We start from the raw sequence: 18430 nt of genomic DNA on the forward strand, positions 1-18430 counted from the left end.
CTCGGGCTCTTAAAATCACCAACCAAGTTCGTAACCTGGGAGTGTTGATAGACTCAGATCTGACTTTCAGCAGCCACATCAAAGCTGTCACTAAGACAGCTTTTTACCAGCTCAGAAACATCAACAGAATTAAAAGTTTAGTTTCCCAGAAAGACCAAGAGAAACTCATCCATGCATTCATCTCCAGTAGACTGGATTACTGTAATGATCTTTTAACAGGACTTCCTAAAAAGAGCATTAAACATCTGCAGCTCATCCAGAACGCTGCTGCTAGAGTTTTAACCAGGACTAAGAGATCTGAACACATCACCAATCCAGGTTTAATCCAGGTTAAAAACATTTCTTTTCTCATGTGCCTATGCATGAAATCTGCACTGTAACTTTTTTTTTTTTTTTTTTTTTTTAACTTATCTTGCTTTTAATCATTTTAATGTAATTTATTATTTTATTGTGATTATGTGTTGATTATGTGTTGATGCCTTTTACTATTTCTAAATATATGTAATGCCTTTGTTTTATGTAAAGCACTTTGAAATGTCCTGTACATGAAATGTGCTATACAAATAAACTGCCTTGCCTTGCCTTGCCTTGATTTAAACGCAGCCAGTTTGGATTGATTTAATCAGCATGTTGTCTACAATACACATCCCACAATGAGGTCTTCTTCAGTTATGAGGAAATTGTTGGCCTTCATTTATACACATTCAAGTTAATATTTCATATTGAGAGACTGCATCTTCTTTTTTTTCTTCATTGTTGCTTGCTCCCCTCATTATATGAGCCTAGTGTGTCTTTATAATTCACTTTGTCAGTACTGAGGCATGTTCTCCAGTTAAAAAGCACTGCATTGAATCATTTAGATAAACACAAAATCCCATCTGTTTTGAAATTGGAGTGAGCTGTCTTACATAAATCCAGTAAATAGAACAGCTCAGTGAGACCATGACCTAAAGATGACTCAATTCCTCCTGTGGCATCTTTGTAGAAAAGGTGTTGTCAGTTGTTTCACATTCATTCTGTCTAAGATCATGTCAGATGCTGTTTTTACTCTGTGACCAGTAAGCAAATAAACCAGTGGTCCTCACCCCCTGTCAGAAAGGAAGATAATAAAAATAGCAGACTTAACTTTGAGTGTAAGCAGATTCAAAATGACTTGTGACAGTGTTGCTTCTGCATTTGTTCCCCTGGTTAAAACCTGTTTTGACTGCCCTGCTGTAGAGAAAAGGAGACGCCATGTTTAGCTGTAAAAGTTATATTTTCACTGGTGACAACTGCATGTCTATGCTATTTTTACTGTTTCATAAAACTTATTTCCTTCTCCTGCCCTCATTTTATATTTAGTAAATATTGTTTGGACTCAGGCTCAGGAGACAAGCACATTTTGAAAGCAGGAAGGTTTCTATCAACATAGTCTGTTGGTCTACTGACGGACAAATAGACGTGCAGGAGGTTAGCTGGTCATTCAGAGTAGCTGCTGCCATTCTTAGTGTCTGAACATGCAGTGTGCCGGGGTCACTGGAGTCATAACAGCAAGATGACATCTTACGACCTTTAGTCCATGTGTTTGATGGGATTATGAAAGTTCACTGGACACAGACTAAGTTTTCCTACATTTTCCACTAAACTGACACCATCTCTGTACTAGCGGAGAAAAAAATGGAGACGTACTAAAGGAAGATTCATACTTATGAGTGGGTTTGAACTTCAAGTCAATGACAAATGTTAGTGACATTTCCACTTTTTGGCTGAACTATAAAGGTCAGTTGATGGTTTCCACCCACACTGATCTATTGCTGCACAAGGCTTGTATGAAATAAAATTCTATATCTGTACAAGTCTGTACAAGGCCCCCACCCCCACCCCTGCTCCCAGATGCATACACCTAGCACCTTCAATTGACCCACTGCTCTCCTTTCACACCTCTATAGTCTCATCTTGCACCTCAATGAAGGACTTTAACACAGCTCCACCAACATCTTCCCCCACATCAGGAAATACTGAAATCCTCTCTGCCTCCCACTCCAGCCTGTCTGTCTCCAGCCGTCAAAAGAAGAAGCAGCTGGAGAAAAAAACTGAAAGGCTCCAGGTCCAGATAGTGTCAGTCCTCTGGTCTTAAAGTTTAGCTATGTGGGATTCTACAACATCTCTTTAACCTTAATATAAGTCAGGAAAAGGTTTCATTGCTGTGGAAGACAGCCAGCCTTGTTCCAGTAATGAAAACTCACTACAAACCAGCTACACTCACCAGCTACATCATAAAAGTTCTGGAGAGACTGTTATTGATCCACCAAAGTAAAAAAACAATAAATAAATGAAAAAATCAGGACTAAGCAAGTTGATTCCTGTTTTTTATTTAGTTTAAGTGAGCCCACTCCCATCTTGTCCAGTCAGGATGGTGAACATGATACTAATTGATTTCTCTAGAAAGTAACACGATTCAGCTTGTAATTATAAGTGAGAAGCTCCAGGAAATATGATTGGCTGCCTCCACAATCACATAAATCTGACAAAAAGACCACAGTTTGTGAGACTAAGAGCATCTGTGTCTGATAAGGTGGTCAACACCACAGGAGCACCTGAAGGGATTGCATTCTTCCTTTTCTGTTTGACTTGCGGTAAGACATTTGCAGAAAAACTCAGGTGACTCCGCAGTTGAGGTTTTTGTCAGTGATGGAGAAGAGAATGAGTACAGGGAGCTGATGAACACTGTTGTGGCATGGTGTGGAGACAATCACATTATCTTGAATGTAAACAACACCATGAAGATAATTTGGGATTTAGGGAGGACAATGAATAAGCCAAACACTATTTGCATCCAGGAAGAAGAGACATCCACCCTCATATCTGGTGGAGAACCACAGATACTTGGATGTTCACTTGAAAGGCTGATTTAACTGGAAAATGCAGCACTGGGGCTCTTCAGAAGAAGTTGTATTTAAGTCTGTTGTATCACCCATAACTTTTCCCTGTGTGATCACTTATAAGAAAGGTTTCATTCAGCATGGTTTCAATTGTACAAATGGCTTTAAAACCCCATCCAAAGCCACGGTGTTAAAAAGGTGCAAATCTCTCCCAGCCTGGAGGCTTTTGTGTCTGACAGCTTGGTGTCAATCACCTTATCAAACCCAGAAAAAAAAGTAAGGAAAGATAGTAAAAAGGATAATAGCGCCCAATTGGGCCTGCTGGAAGTGTTGACTTTGACACTATGTTATAATTACAATGAATATCACCCTGTTGATATGATTGGGGATGTGGCTGGTGCTATTTCTGAGTATTTGCTTGAGGATCCGTTTATCATCAGAGCTGTCAAGCTGCTCTCAGATATTTGCATAAGATGTGTGACATCATGAATTTTGAGATAAACAGAAGTCTGAATGAGAGTTTGTGAGACAACAAGGTGCCAGTTGTCTCAGTGCAGGGCATGTGGTCTGACAGCTTAACACACACATCAAACAACTGTCAGACCCCCCCCCAAGAACCTTTACACACAGCTAAGCATCAAAAGCACACACTTCATGCTCGTGGGTGTTGTGGGTATCACCAAAACCAGGCTCATAAACAGACAAATGCACAAGGTCACAATGAGAGATCAAAGCCCTGCAGACACACTGCCGCTGTGTTGTGCGTCTTTCTGTCCTTGTGCACTGTTTGAGAAGCTACTACTCATACTGACACATCACGGATGGATGACTGTCAAATGAGAGAGGGAAATGCATTGATGTGGTTAAATTAAGTGCAAAACATGAGAAGTGTTTTAGTGTCTGCATTGTGTGTGGTTTACAACACAAGGCCACACGTGAGAGGGAAACAGCAACAACAATCAATATGAGACACAGGTGGGCAAATAAGAGGGAAAACATGCGCTGTATGCTGTGGAAACAGGGTCTCTGGTATGCTGAGGGAATGGGCGCACTGGAAGAAAGTTCCAGCTCCTATTGGAAGTTGTCACTCTTAAACACCAAAAATAGGACATAAAGTTTTGTTTTTGTTTTTTTTTTCCATGCAAGAAAGTATCAGGAAAAAAGACTTGAGATTTCACATCAGCATCACACAAATGTAAGTTTTTTTTTTTTTTTACATGCTATAATTGTAAAATAATTAAATAAATAAAGAGGCTCTGCAGCTGATGACTGTGGGAAAATTGGGCGGATGGACAATTTATCACAGCCTGGTGTTTTATTCAGCTATATGTTCACATTCCCAGTCAATGAACACAGCCAAAAACAGATCTCTGTCCCACCAGAGTACAGATAGGAAGCCTGCTTTGATTCACTTCACTATGCTTTTTCCTGTACTGCCCAATGGACAAAGAGCTGGACGGACAATTATAAGCAGATTGACAGAGGACAGAGTTTGGGTGGAGTCACAAAAACACAATCACATCAGTTTAATTATCAGATACCGCAAGCCCACATCACGATAAATGGCAACAACAACAGTTCTACAGGGTAAATGACACTGGTGAGAGAAGAGACGTGAATAAATCCTCATCTTCATAATTGGAGGAAGAGGGGGATGACTAAGGAGGCAAGAGGAGAAAAAAGGAGGAGTGGGGGAAGGTTTTGAGGAGGAAGATTGTTGAGTGATACAGTAGTTGTGTCTAAAGGTCAGTGCCCTGGCGCCACTGCTGCCACTCTGCTGAAAGACGGAGCAGGCTGAAGACTGAGATGTGCCACCTGGACCAGAGATTACAGCAAAAAAGCAAAGAAGAAAATGTTTCCCCCTGCCTTTTAAAAAGTTTTAAAATAATCTCTTTATAAACTCCTGATTTGTTTTGCATTTAAAAGTAATGTTTTCAGATAAACTTGGTGTAAAAAAAAAAAAGAAGAAAGTGTGACGTTTCCTCATAAAATTGAATGAAGTTGATACATAGATGAAATAAGAGGAAATTTAAGAAGTAGCAAAGAAAAAGCAAAGTTCAACAGCAGATGGATGACAGAGGGTAAAGGGTGAAAACCAATATTAAAGAGTCTAAAGTAAGGTGGTACCATGACCATGGCATTGATTATACAGCTCTCTGGAAACCCTTCTACAGGGAGGCTATCATTTTTTTCAGAAGATTTACCTTCATTTGGTGTTTTGTTCATGGTGATAAACATCAAACATACTGTTCAAAACATCCCATTAGTGTGACCATAAAGTGAATGTGGTTCACACTCTTTACATTCAGTGACCCCTCTGAGTCTTATGGATGGGGGCACCCTGGAAGATATCAATGCTTTCAAAAGAGAAATGTTTCCTCATAGCCTAAAAGTGATCGCTCAGAACAACCTTGTCTTAATTTTCAGTTTTCAGGGAGCTGTTCCTTTAAGTGGGCAAAAGGGCCCAAACCATGCCAGTAAAACACCCCTGCAACATACGGAGCCCTTCACTGTAGGGGTCCAGGGTTCAGGTTTTTCCTTTGATCTGTCATCCATTTCCTCTGCCTCTTAAGTGTTTTCTGGTACAGTACGTTTAGGTCTAGATTTATAAAAGTGGGTTCTAACATAACAGACACAAAATTCAGTCATTCACACACCTTCTTTCATTATATATTCTTTAACACACGCACAAATGCTCCAATCTATTATTTATTCATTAGATTTTATATTATTTATACTGTGTTCTATCACTGCTCTGGATTAAAGGCAGTTTGTTATATATCATATAAACTCAATGACTTAATGTAATAGTAATTCTTACTATAATTGTAATCTATTTAATTCTTTTAATAGGAGCACGTTATTACACTCTTATAACAAAGCAGTATCACCCGAGTTGCTGTAAGTTTATTTTTATTTGTCTTGAACAGTTGAAATGGAAAGAAAATGCAATTTACTTAAAATGTTCTCTGTGATTTCAACATTTTGCTTTTCCCACCTACAATGAATCACAGTTACATCTTTTCTATCTCCAGTTTGGGCTTCTACATGTTTGAACATGTACAGGCAAGATAAATAAAGACAATGAAATCTAAATAGTTTCCTCTTTGTTTTAGTGAACGAGAGGTTCTCAAGTGTCAGCCTGACTTTCAATTGATATTGAAATTGCCTTCTCCATGAAACTTGTCCAGGCTTGAATCTAAGATTTTTGTTCAAACATGTCTAATGAGCTTTCAGTCTGTAAAACAAATGTTTTAATTATATATCATATTGCAAGTTAGTTAGAAATAAATGCTTCAGACAGTTTTAAATTGTCACCTTGTACACAAAAGGTGAGAATAAAAGAGCTAGAATAGAGAAATATTTTTATATGTATATAATTATTATAAATGCTTGAACCATTGCTGATCTAAATAAAATGACTTTGCTGTGTATTTTTGCAGTGAGCTACTAATCAAATAAGTAGAGACGAGGGTATGTGTATGCAGTGTGGAGAGAAGGAGGGCAGTAGATGGGAGGAGGGGTCTTTGTGGGAGGGTGTATATCTGGTTGGGATATATAAGGTTGTGTTGATTTCACACATAGCAACAGACTTTACAGCGCTGTCAACGACTGTGGGTCTATCTGCTCCAAACATTTTTGTTTTTCTTCAGATAAAGGATAAAAGGAGAAAAAGAATGGAGGTGGTGGAAACAACTGAAGGTCCTTATGAGTATTACGACTATGAGGAGACGGAGAACTCCACCATGTGCGACTATTCAGAGTGGATGCCATCATACTCTGTCATCCCTGTACTTTACATGCTCATTTTCATCCTGGGCCTGTCTGGAAATGGTGTGGTCATCTTTACCGTGTGGAGAGCCCAAGGCAAGCGACGGGCTGCTGACGTCTACATCGGCAATCTGGCCCTCGCTGACCTCACCTTTGTGGTCACTCTGCCTCTGTGGGCTGTTTATACAGCTCTGCGCTACCACTGGCCCTTTGGAGTGGCCCTGTGTAAGATCAGCAGCTACATTGTTCTTCTCAACATGTATGCCAGCGTCTTCTGCCTCACCTGCATGAGCTTTGACCGGTACCTTGCCATCGTCCACTCCTTGTCCAGCAGCCAACTGCGCACCCAAAGTCACATACGAGGCTCCCTAACAGCCATCTGGCTGCTCTCAGGTCTGCTGGCTGCTCCAACTCTTGTCTTTCGCTCCACAAGATTTGATTTGGAAACCAACCGCACAACTTGTGGCATGGACTTCAGCTTGGTGGTGACGAATAAGGAACAGGAAAGCCTGTGGATTGCCGGTCTCAGCATCTCCTCCTCAGCTCTTGGCTTTCTTCTTCCATTCTTAGCAATGATGGTGTGCTACTGTTTCATCGGCTGCACAGTCACTCGCCACTTCAACACTCTCCGCAAAGAGGACCAGCGCAAGAAGAGACTGCTGAAGATCATCACCACACTAGTGGTGGTGTTTGCTGCCTGCTGGATGCCCTTCCACATTGTGAAGAGTGCTGATGCGCTCTCTTACCTGGACTTGTTCCCTACCACCTGTGACTTCCTGCGCTTCCTGCTGCTTGCTCACCCTTACGCCACCTGCCTGGCCTATGTCAACAGCTGTCTCAACCCCTTCCTCTATGCCTTCTTTGACCTGCGCTTCAGATCCCAGTGTCTGCGTCTGCTCAACCTGAAGAAGTTCTTGCATGCCAGTCCACCCAGTTCCCTGTCCTCTCAGAAGACAGAGGCTCAGTCTCTTGCTACAAAGGTGTGACAGCAGCTGGGGGGTTCAAAGAGATGAACAATGCAGAACAGTGCAGGTAAATCAAAACTTTCCAGCACTGGATGGTTGCTTACAGGTCCTCTGTAAGCAATTTCAGGGTGTTGCCTTTACCACCCACTAGTGAACTGAAGAGGACAGATGGTTTTGGATGTTTCATCACAACAAAACTCCGTGCCTCATTTTAAATGGCAGGGAGTTTTGGATGTTTCATCACAACAAAACCCCCTGCCTCACTTTAAAAAGCAGGGAAATGAATCTGAACAAAGAGGGAACAAGCATAAACTTTTTTTGGGAAAAAGTGGACTACATGCCTCTGAATTTCTCTCAGTTCTACTGTGGACTTTTAGCAATGTTCTGAGCTCTGTTCTCAAGTCAACACGCTGATGTGTATTACCTGTGCATTTGCTGCTGCAGTTTTTGTTTTCACATGTACGCACTTGAGGTGTCTTAACTACCAGATTACCTGACAGATAAGTCCTATGGTATCTACACCACAGCTGGCAGTGTTACGTATATGTGTGTGTACATAGAATGGGTGTGCTTATCAGCAAGCGGTGTTGGAGTAAGATAAGAATGTTGTAAACTGTAAGTGTGTGTGTGTGTGTGTGTGTAAGAGAGGGGGTGGGTTTGTGGGGGTTGGCAGACAGACCAGACAGACAGACAGATGGCAGCTGACAAATGTTTTCAGGTTGATGAAAGGTCCAATTAAAAGGTGACTGTTTTAACAGTCTGACAGTGTGTCTGTTTGGAGGAATGTGTGTGTGTGTGTGTGTGTGTGTGTGTGTGTGTGTGTGTGTGTGTGTGTGTGTGTGTGTGTGTGTGTGTGTGTGTGTGTGTGTGTATGTGTGGGTGGGTGTGTTTGTGTGTGTGGTGTCAGAATATAAATGAATTTGTTCTTGACAAAAACATGAAACAATTTTGTGAATATACATCTATTTTGAATTCATGTCTATGATTTGTAATAAAAAAAGGTGCTTTGAAAAACAAATACTCTCTCTGGTGTCACTCTGTTCCCTCTGAGATCTCGTTAAGCCTTGCTGGAATGTATTTTCTCCTGTCCGGTGAAAATGCTTCTTCCTGTTGGTGCATTGCTGAGAGGAGGCCGTCTCCCTCCTATTGTGTTTTGTAGGGCTGAAATCAAAGCATATGTCTGCAGGAAATGCATGTTCGACTTCTGTTTCCCTGTCTTTTTACAACTTACTCCTACAAACAATCGGTGATTACAAAAGTTTCTAAACTGGATCAGCTACAGGATATTTGGCTTTCTCCCAAAATTGTAAAAATCTTTAAAGTGCACAACACCAAAACTTATGACCCAAAAAGCATCTAAAATAGTCTTTGAGTCCCTGTTATATGAAAAATCTACTGAAAATAGTCCCTCATGTAGTCATTAAATATATTGTAATAGCGAGCTAACACTGCAACAGGCTGCTCAGCTTTTAAGTAGAATTCAACGATTAACCAATTTTGACTTTAATGAGCTTTTTAGAGGATGTAATCAGTGACAGCGGGGAGACAGAAGGATTGGGATAATCCTTGATTACTGATTTGTAGTGGGCGTCAACTTTCTGTGCCTTTGTAATTCCTATGATGGAGTGTGGCTTAGGCTAAATCATTTACAGAAATTTGAGGGTTATTTGCATACGTGAAGGTGAACTGAACTCCTTCAAACTAAAAACCTCAACTGTGGGTTAAATTCCCAATAGGTGAATTCATCTTTGTTATCTAAAATGAAAGAAATACAACAGCTGCACCCACTTTCATTCTTTCATTAGCTATTTTTAATTTCAATTGAAAGAGAACACAAACAAAGACCTGCAAAAAATATTTTTTAAACTTTAAATTTATAATGAAATGTGCAGAGGAGCTTTATGAGCTGCATTTGCCACATTAAAACTTTAAAACCTGCAACAAGCAAGAGGAAGCGTACATGATTGTGCCCAGTGGCACAATAACACACTCTGGAGTCACTGGAGAAACAGTTTACAGTACATTTCAAAATTCCACGCAGCAGCTATTTTATATAAGATGACTTGACACATTATCCTCCACCTGTTGGCCTCAGAGACAGAGCCTGCTGTGAAAGATAATCTGGACAGATTATTTGCACAGCTTTTCAAGTTTTATGAAGCTTAAGTGATCGTGTTACGCAGATTTTATGGCACGAAATGCACAAACTGCTGCCTGAGAAAAGTGATTTATCCCCTTTGATCGTATATGGGCAGGGTGTTTGTCAGAGCTGACTGTTAAGAAATGATCACATAAATATTTTCATTCCTCTGTAATTACGCAGTATGAAAATTAAGTGTGTCTGCACTGGAAGCAGACTGGCCACAAGGAATCCCCCTGGGTAGAGACTCTCCACAACCAGAATTACTTTCTCACTAGAACATAAATTATTATTTCATATTTGTCTTGGGCAACTACTGAAAACCAAAAACTTTGATTTTATGCAAAATTTTTGCAACTGCATGGAGGATATTATAGTTTCAGGCAGCAGTGGTGAAAACCAGCAAAATTCAATTACACAGCAAATAACAAGTTCATACCACTAATCACATCTGTGATTGTCATGTAGACACCCCAGCTAAATCTTAATCCTTTTAAATGATTTATATCAGCATGAAACTGCCTTATTTTGAGCTAAATGGTTCTTTTTCTATCCATTCATCTTCAGAGGAAAATGTTTCATGAGGAGTGTTTTCTTCCCTCAATTTCCCCTGATTTTAGGGGAAATTGAGGGACAGGTTAAAAAAAAAAAAAAAATCATTGCACTACATTTGTATGACAGCTGGTGCTATTCAGATTGTGATGAAAATGTAACATTTTTTTACTTTTTATTATTATTTTTTTTATTTAAAAGTAAATAAATTAATTAAAATTGAACATTAAAAAGCACATGCTCAACCTATCAACTGTAATGTGCATTTACACTTTATGCTATTTTGACTATTTGCAACATTGAATTGCATCCTTGACCTTTAAAAATCTGAGGTCGCCCAACTTGGGGACCTTTGAGAACAGATGGTGCCAAAGTTTGTCCAAATAGCCATTTTGTAGACTTTTGTAGACTTCTTTAGTACAGCCATCTAAACTGGCTGTACTAAAATCTCTCTAATTTTTTTCTGCTTCACTTTGGTCTTTGCAGAGATAATGTTCACATATTGTATTATGATTTTGTAAAGTTTAGAGGTACGGCTGCATCGTTCCAAAGAGATATTCATATTCATTCTGCAACCATTTGTTGTTTTTCTAGGCAACTTCAACATTTTTCCATTTGTGCTATGTGTCATTTTTCATTTATTCTTCACCAGTAACATATATACTGATATTGACATCCCCTTAACTATGACTCCAAAAGTGTTTAAATAGATCTTGTGGCTGCAAAGCTACTCTCATTTCATTATGAATAAGCATTGTTTGAGCAGAGGTGTAGAAAATAGACATGGGGCTCAAAGGGTTCAAATTAATTTACAGGTAATACTTGTTTTCATACTCTCAAAGTTATAGAAAAGATGAGTAGTGTTATTATCAAATAGTATTTTCTCCTTTGTTCCCTGAAATAGTCCTTTTTGTAATAATAGAAACCCATAATGATTCTTCTACTGTTTTGGAGGGGATCAGTAAACAGAGCATAATGCAAAGTGTAAAAAAAGTGCTAAATCTTCATTAGACTAAATATATTCTTGCCATTGTTAATTTAGAGTCTAAAGACAAAGGTAAGAAGAGTTTCTATTTGCCCCCTTAACTTGTTCATTGCCATATCAATGGCTGACAAACAGTCCCTCCTATTGTGTTATTTTAAATTAGCCACTGTATGTTAGAATAGCATGTTCTGCTGTCATAAATCAGAACCCAATAAGCCGAGTCAAGCAGAAAATAGACAAAGGAAGTGTGCACGTATTTCTCCCCAGTCTTAACAATAGAGGCTAAGCAGCACTGCCAGTAAACCGGACCTTAAGCCTGGTCCAGCAGTGGCGTGGTAGGATGAGATGTTGACCCCTGGAGAGTCTTGGAGGACCCCTCAGCTTCCTGCCACACGGCCCCTCCAGAACTCCTCCCTGGATCGTCCCTGGAGAATGACAGCCCCCCCTCCTCCCGGACTGGAAAGGAGCCAGCAAGTCAAGCAGGAAGGGTAGAAGGAGGGTGGGCAAGGTAATGGTTCCTCACTGGGACATCCTGTCTTTCAGAGGCATCTCTCTGCTTTTGGAGCATTCTGCAGGAGCTCCACCTGAGGTCAAGATGCTTCATTTTCCCATTCTTCTGCAATGTGTGTATGATTAAACACCCAAATTCTGTGTAAAATGATATTATCTGGGAGTGTGTGATAAATAAAGGCTGGTCTAAACGGGGCAATAACACATTAAGTGACAGACATGGGACTGACTGAATCAGATGCATCTTTCCCTCCTCTCACTCTGGCAAACCTTTCAAAGACGTTCAAACAAGACAGCGATCATTAGTGGAGACACGTCGTTTCCGAAAGAACGGAAGTGCCCAAGCTTTGGGTGACTCCGGATCTCGGGTTAGAGAAGATCATCCTCTTCACCAGGCACAAAGTGTCTCTTCATTCTCCTCTCTATCCTCTCCATTGTGCATCCTTCCCTCTCTCAGGTCTAAATGGAGGCCTTGTCATCTGCAACAGGCCTGAGCCAGTTCAGAAGCTCAGCTGCACTGACTTAAGCATCAACAGGTAATGAGCATCCAATGATAACAAAAAATAGACCAAGGCAACATCAAGAAAAGCTGTGTGTGTACAGTATTCACTGATTTAGTCGCTAGCTGAGGTGGAGATGATAGTCCCTACTACAGCAGCTTTAACCTTGTAAAAAGTCAGCCAGCTTTTCTGTGTTGTTACAGCCACTCGGTAAGAACAATCTGCTGCCACACACTGTTTGTGTGGATGTACTTGTACAATTCTTGTTTTCGGGGCATAAATCTGTTTGCACAAACAAACTGGTGTTTACACAGTCGCAACTTCCCCTTGGGGACATAAAGCATTTCCTCTTAACATAAATCAGTAGACTTAAGGGTGACCACTTTTTTTTAGGTTACAGGGGTAATAGCTATTAGTGGACAGGGTTTGAGTGCATTCCAAATGTGTTGTAGACCTCATAACAACGATTTTCCCACTGGAAACTCCAGTTAAGCTCATTTTAATAAATAATAGTTAGATAATCCTTTGCCCTGTTAAATTTGTGAATACGTAAATGTGATTCATCTCAGATTTAATAAGTGACACAAAATTGACACAGAGTCCATGCATAGTGTGCAGAATGTGCTCTGGAATTTCTCCCTCTTCATCAACATTTTACTCTCAGATTTTAAGTGAAAACAGAGAAACTTTTTCCCTTCAGCAGCCTTCCAGTGTCAGATTATGGGTATATATTTGCACGCAGAGAACATGTTTGGGAGATTTTCACATTTTTTCCCCCACAAAGGGTTCTAGTTATGTAAAATTCATAGATTATCTTGCATGTATGGCCTTTTTTGCAATCTGTCCACAGATGTTTGATAATGTTTAGATTGGGAAGCTTTTAAAGATGTCAAGGCAGTAAATTCGGAGGTTTCAATAATCAATACACTAGCAGCTATCCTCTTTTCATCTTCAGCTTTTATACAAACGCTGTGATGTTTGTTGGTGTAGTGAATCTGTTTCTCTCCCAGTAAAATTTTCCCCATCTTTTGGCAGCAACACATCCAAAGCATGATCAGTCCACTCCCATGTTTAACACTTATGCATTTTTTTTTAATTTATTTATTTATTTATTTTTGCATTAAAGTTCATATTCTTTTTCTACATGATTTTTACTCTTCAGGAAAGTTCTGTTTTAACTAAATATGTCTTGGGAAATTGCATTTAAAATAGACCAGGCTTATTTTGATTGATTGATTGATTGATTGATTGATTGATTGATTGATTGATTGATTGATTGATTGATTGATTGATTGATTGATTGATTGATTGATTGATTGATTGATTGATTGATTCATTCATTTATTTATTCATTCATTCATTCATTCATTCATTCATTCTCTATACCGCTTATTCCACTTCAGGGCCATGGGAAAGCTGGAGCCTATCCCAACAACTATTCTGATGTTCATCTAATAACTTCTGATGCTGGAGTTTCTGTTAAAAAGCAGGAAAGGTTTTCATCTGTATGTGTTACTGCACAGCAGAGCATTGCAAGTTCACTGCAGACTGATAAATCAGTCAAACAGAGGTGTTGGTTTTTTAAGCTCTGTAACTTGTGCTTGTATGCATCCTTTCCTTTTAGTTCCCCTTTTAAATGGTACAAAAAATAGTTTAAAATGTTGAAAAAGTTCATAAATATTTAATGTAATCCTTGGATATTTGTTCTGTTCACTCAAATGTTTGTGCCATGGAATGGCACTTTCATGCAAAACACATTTCCAGAAGTAAACTATGGTTGATATTTTGATTAAATATGGCAATTTCATCTTTAATATGAAACAAATATAATTGATATACAAGACAAATTACATAGCATTAGCAGGGAGCTTTGTTATTTTACAATTGTGTTAAAAAGGAAGACAAGTTAAATTGCAAGTCATTTTAGTGTGGTTACAAATAGCTATTTGGTCAATCCTATTTGCGGTTGAGCCAAAAAAGTTAGTTAAAAAAGTTAGTTGTGGTGTAGAATAGTCAATACTGACATCTAGTGGTAACCCCGGGACTAGTCTGTCCTCGGAACACATTATACGTGCTACTGCGCAAGCTGCCCGAAGTTATTAAGAAGACGGACCACTAAGGTGAGGCCTAGCGGAAGTTAAACGTTAGCTTAGTTTTTTTGTACAAAGTATGGTGTCCCGCAGACAGGGGCGAGTGTGGAAGTATGTGGAGGAAGGTAGTCTTTTAAAGCTGAAGTCATATCTGCGGAAGCACCGGGACCTAGACGTGAATTTCACCCAGGGTAAGAAGCAGAGGAGCCCGCTGCTGCTGGCCTGCTCTCTTGGAGATGACGCTGTGTTGCGGCTACTGCTGAAACACGGAGCCGATGTTCTACAAAGGGACCGCCGGGGGGACACGGCACTTCATGTCGCAGCTAACAGGGCCTTGAAACATGGAAAAACTGGTGAGGAAGAATAGACTTTTACTGGATTAAATTTAATAAACTCTAAGCCTATTTTTAATGTTTCTACTTTTACTTTTTCCCAGTTTATGATGACCTGGTTGTCCCTCTCAAAAAAGCATGTCCAGAGGCTTTGAACGCTCCAAACAGGGCAGGAGTCACACCACAGGACCTGCTGAACTGGACGAAACATTCAAAGGTAAACAGCAGTTTGAACTTTTGGCTGTCATTTAATAGGCAGCAAAGAACAGTCATGCTGATTCTCTGTATTGACAATATGTGAACTGACTATAAATAAACGTAATTTGACTCATCAGGAATTATAGTTTAACCTGCGATATCAGAGAAGCTCTCAGCTGTCAAAGCTTTGGAGGCTTGAGTGAACCTCATCACAGGCACCATATAACAAAGACTGGCTTTAATGTTTAGTAATAAATAGCTAATTACAGGTTGCTATCAATAAACTGATGCAGCTGATAATTAGATGTAACTGATATGTGAAAATATGCTGTAAAAAAGGCATATAAAAATAACGTAGCATATTTAGCTGATGGCACTTTGTTTTAAGAACTTCACATATACTTAAAACAAGTAATGTGGGTAATAATTTTTAACTTTATTGTAATATTGAAAATTAAGTATAAAATTAGGTTGGCACATTTAATCATGCACACAACTTTAATTATATTAATTATGGTTAAGTTGTATTTTTTAAAAAGCAGGTTAGTTCACATGCATCTGTGTTTTTTATGGAAATAGATCCCAGTGGCTTTAAAAAAAATGCACCTGAAAACAAACTGAACAGTCATCTTGTAAATGGTGTTGCCAGCAACACAAATGTTTCTACTGACCAAATAATAATGTCATGTAAATTATGTAGCTGCACATAAGCAGTGTATTTAATGATAGTTTATCTTTTTACTGTTATGAAACTCAGTCTTCATTTTTATCTCAGTTTTACACCTGTAAAATTGTGTAAAATATATATTTTGTGAAGTTGGCCAAAGTAAAATTATTACACGTTTAATTTTTCTACAAATCTCAAACAGGTAGGCTTGGATTAAATGACCTTTCCTTTAATTACAGAACCTGAATGTTTGACTCAGGATATTGTTTTTAATCACATTCAGAAAAAATTCTTTGAAATTTTATTTGCCCCAGGCATGCTAAGGACACAGTTTGAGGCTCATTTGGAGTTGGTCTGGGTCACATAAAGTCATATTCTTTCAGCAGTACAGAAATAGATGCTGGGTAACACTGAAGGAGTATAAATTCAACTCGTGACCCCTGTGTGAACTGTAATACACATCTGTTTGCACGGCAACAGCATCATCTTTAAATGCAACAGGATAAATGGGCAAGAGACTAGTTTGTGTTGCTGTAATTTCTTAATATTAAAAAAGTGAATTGCATTTCTGCCTCCTGACAATTAAAATAACACGTGCTCTTTGTAAACAGAAATAGTGTATATGTTTGCCTCTTAGATTTACATAGTGCCTTTCAAACAACCCAAAGATATTTTACAACAGCTAACAAAAAGCTTGATTTCCAGTTCAAATAAAAAATGTTTATAGAAATCCAACCAGGGTCACAATGTCCTTCTCAAGTTTCTCTGAGTTGATCTTTACATCTGTTTTCCTTAAATTTCATCAGACTGCAGACAACATGAGCTGTCCATCTGAGGCAGACCCCGAGAAGGAGTGGCTGGAGAAACTTTTTGGTGAATGTGAAGATGAATTTTGTGAAACTTTTGGGGTATATGATGGTAATTTTTCTTTTTTCTTTGAGAATTTGAATTAAGACTTTCTCTGCTTGGTTTTAATATTTCTGCATATGTTTCACAGCTGATGATTTTCTTCCAGTTGACGACGATGAGGAAGACTTTGGGGACTGGGCTGATCGTATCAGAAGAGAATATTTTTCAAAAAAACATGCCGAAGCTCAAAGACTGGCAGCATCATCTTCTAGTTGGAAAAAACAGAAAAATAAGCAACAAAGAGAACAAGAAGCAGAAAGCCATAAAGAGCTGCATGAAAGGCTGCAGAGGGAACATGAAGAGTATCTGGCTCGAGCAACACGTAAAGAGGAAGAGACTCGTCAGGGAAAGAAGCGTAGGTACGATGAGAGATGTGCCGCTACATTTAACGGCGCTTCCTCATCAGCCAGCACAAAACTCAGCTACAGTGACATCCCCTGGCCAGCTCCAAGAGGCACGGTCCAGGAGATGGTGGACTTGATGCTGCACGGCGTGGACCGAAAAGATGTGGCAGAGTTTCGTAAAGCACTCCGGAAGCAGCAAGTGCTGTGGCACCCGGATAAATTCGCTCAACGATGCAAAGCTCGTTTGGAGGAGAGAGACAAAGAGCGGATCTTGGATACAGTCACAGCTCTGTCACAAGAGCTCAACAGACTGGCTCAGAGTCTAAAGACTTAAAAATCACCTCAGAAATAATACATACATTTCATGCACTAAAAATCTGAGTGTTAAAACTCTGTGTAAGGGCATGAAGAAAAAAATAAATGAGCTCCTCTGAATTAATAAAACTAAGCTTGTCTTAGTTTTAAAACTGAATGTTGTACCCGTGCTGCTAAATATCACACTTTTGAATAAAAAAGTCTTTATTCTGATATTATCTTGTTTTAGAAATTAAATACATATGTTGTAATGAATGGTTGTTTATATTATTCACAAACCAGGGTTTAATCCTCAGGTTCTACTCAAGTTTCATTACGTACCAGTTGTTTCTTATCCAGCTCATGTTTATGTAGGGATTGCAGCGCTAAGGCCTACATAAGCGCTAAGGCCTGCTTTTCTGATCATTTGAGTGTTCAGATTGATCCTGATGTGTCAGGCAGACCATTGAAAACTGCCTGAAGCAACAGCATTTGCAGCAAGAAATCCATGTTATGGAAAAAAAGAGTATTTGTTCAGATTTGCATTTTCTCAAAAATGAGTGTTGAGTGTGGTGCTTTAATAAACATTGTATTTAAACCTTTCATTGCCTATTTCTGGCTATTGGGTTCAAAATACCTCAAAACCCCTACATTTGTGTTGTCATGTCTTATTAACAAACATGCTACTATTATTATATTTGACTTTATCACATATCTTAATTCATCAAACGTGATTTTTGTCTTTAAACATTAAAATTAACATATCCCAAACTATTCAAAATAGAGGATTTTACAAACAAAGAAGAGCAGATGGCCGGGCTGCTTTCAGCGATGCAACTGAATAAAATAATGCACTGGTTGCCAGGTTTGTGAGCTAACCCTCTTTTTAGTCTTCATTTACACGTAACGAGAGAAAAAAAGCCAGTTCGTTTCCACGTTTGAACTTAAGTTCTAATCTTCTTTAAAAGGAGATTAAAATGTGGATATATTCTATTAAAACTTGAATTCACGATGTAATCTAAAAACTCAACAAATCATATAGCTACAATCTGATTTTGTTCTTAATTTTATTGGCTATGTTTCAGCTGTATCGCTTATGAAGCTTCGCTACTTTTGCTGTTTTTCTTATTATTTTCTGTTTTTGGAACCGTTGCTGTAGTTCTACTTGTTAAGCTTATACATGAACAATATTAGGCTACTACAACAATAGCGTCGACACAGAGCAAATTTATGACAGAAAAAATCATTTATAGACAAGTTATAACTAAGTTTTTGATCATTCAAGCATTTACTGTCGAATTAAATCGCTATT

The 18430-nt window shown here is 38.9% G+C and overlaps 2 protein-coding genes across 3 annotated transcripts; both read left to right on the forward strand.

Annotated features, from left to right (window-relative positions):
• The first annotated feature begins 6456 nt into the window (after positions 1 to 6456).
• On the forward strand, positions 6457 to 8606 carry aplnrb (apelin receptor b). The gene has a single exon (XM_041970827.1). It carries the CDS (start codon positions 6539 to 6541, stop codon positions 7616 to 7618), a length of 1080 nt encoding a protein of 359 aa, XP_041826761.1. The 5' UTR covers positions 6457 to 6538; the 3' UTR covers positions 7619 to 8606.
• A 5793-nt stretch (positions 8607 to 14399) lies between these two features.
• Positions 14400 to 17720, forward strand: nfkbil1 (nuclear factor of kappa light polypeptide gene enhancer in B-cells inhibitor-like 1). 2 transcript variants are annotated; one of them, XM_041971003.1, is made up of 4 exons: positions 14400 to 14727; positions 14811 to 14923; positions 16378 to 16489; positions 16569 to 17720. In XM_041971003.1, the coding sequence occupies exons 1-4, from the start codon at positions 14454 to 14456 to the stop codon at positions 17156 to 17158; spliced, it is 1089 nt and encodes a 362-aa protein (XP_041826937.1). In that variant the 5' UTR covers positions 14400 to 14453; the 3' UTR covers positions 17159 to 17720. The 2 variants fall into 2 exon arrangements, with proteins under 2 accessions (XP_041826937.1, XP_041826938.1); XM_041971004.1 differs by having other exon boundaries at positions 16587 to 17720.
• The last annotated feature ends 710 nt before the right edge of the window (positions 17721 to 18430 follow it).

This window comes from Melanotaenia boesemani, chromosome 19 (genome assembly GCF_017639745.1).
Source record: "Melanotaenia boesemani isolate fMelBoe1 chromosome 19, fMelBoe1.pri, whole genome shotgun sequence".
Taxonomy (NCBI): domain Eukaryota; kingdom Metazoa; phylum Chordata; class Actinopteri; order Atheriniformes; family Melanotaeniidae; genus Melanotaenia; species Melanotaenia boesemani.

What these genes read in the sequence shown, in the direction of transcription:
- aplnrb (XM_041970827.1), top strand. Translation starts at nt 6,539, where the DNA reads ATGGAGGTGGTGGAAACAACTGAAGGTCCTTATGAGTATTACGACTAT.
- nfkbil1 (XM_041971003.1), top strand. Translation starts at nt 14,454, where the DNA reads ATGGTGTCCCGCAGACAGGGGCGAGTGTGGAAGTATGTGGAGGAAGGT. An exon ending in CTTGAAACATGGAAAAACTG is followed by an intron (nt 14,728 to 14,810) that starts GTGAGGAAGAAT and finishes ACTTTTTCCCAG; the next exon opens with TTTATGATGACCTGGTTGTC. An exon ending in AACTTTTGGGGTATATGATG is followed by an intron (nt 16,490 to 16,568) that starts GTAATTTTTCTT and finishes TATGTTTCACAG; the next exon opens with CTGATGATTTTCTTCCAGTT.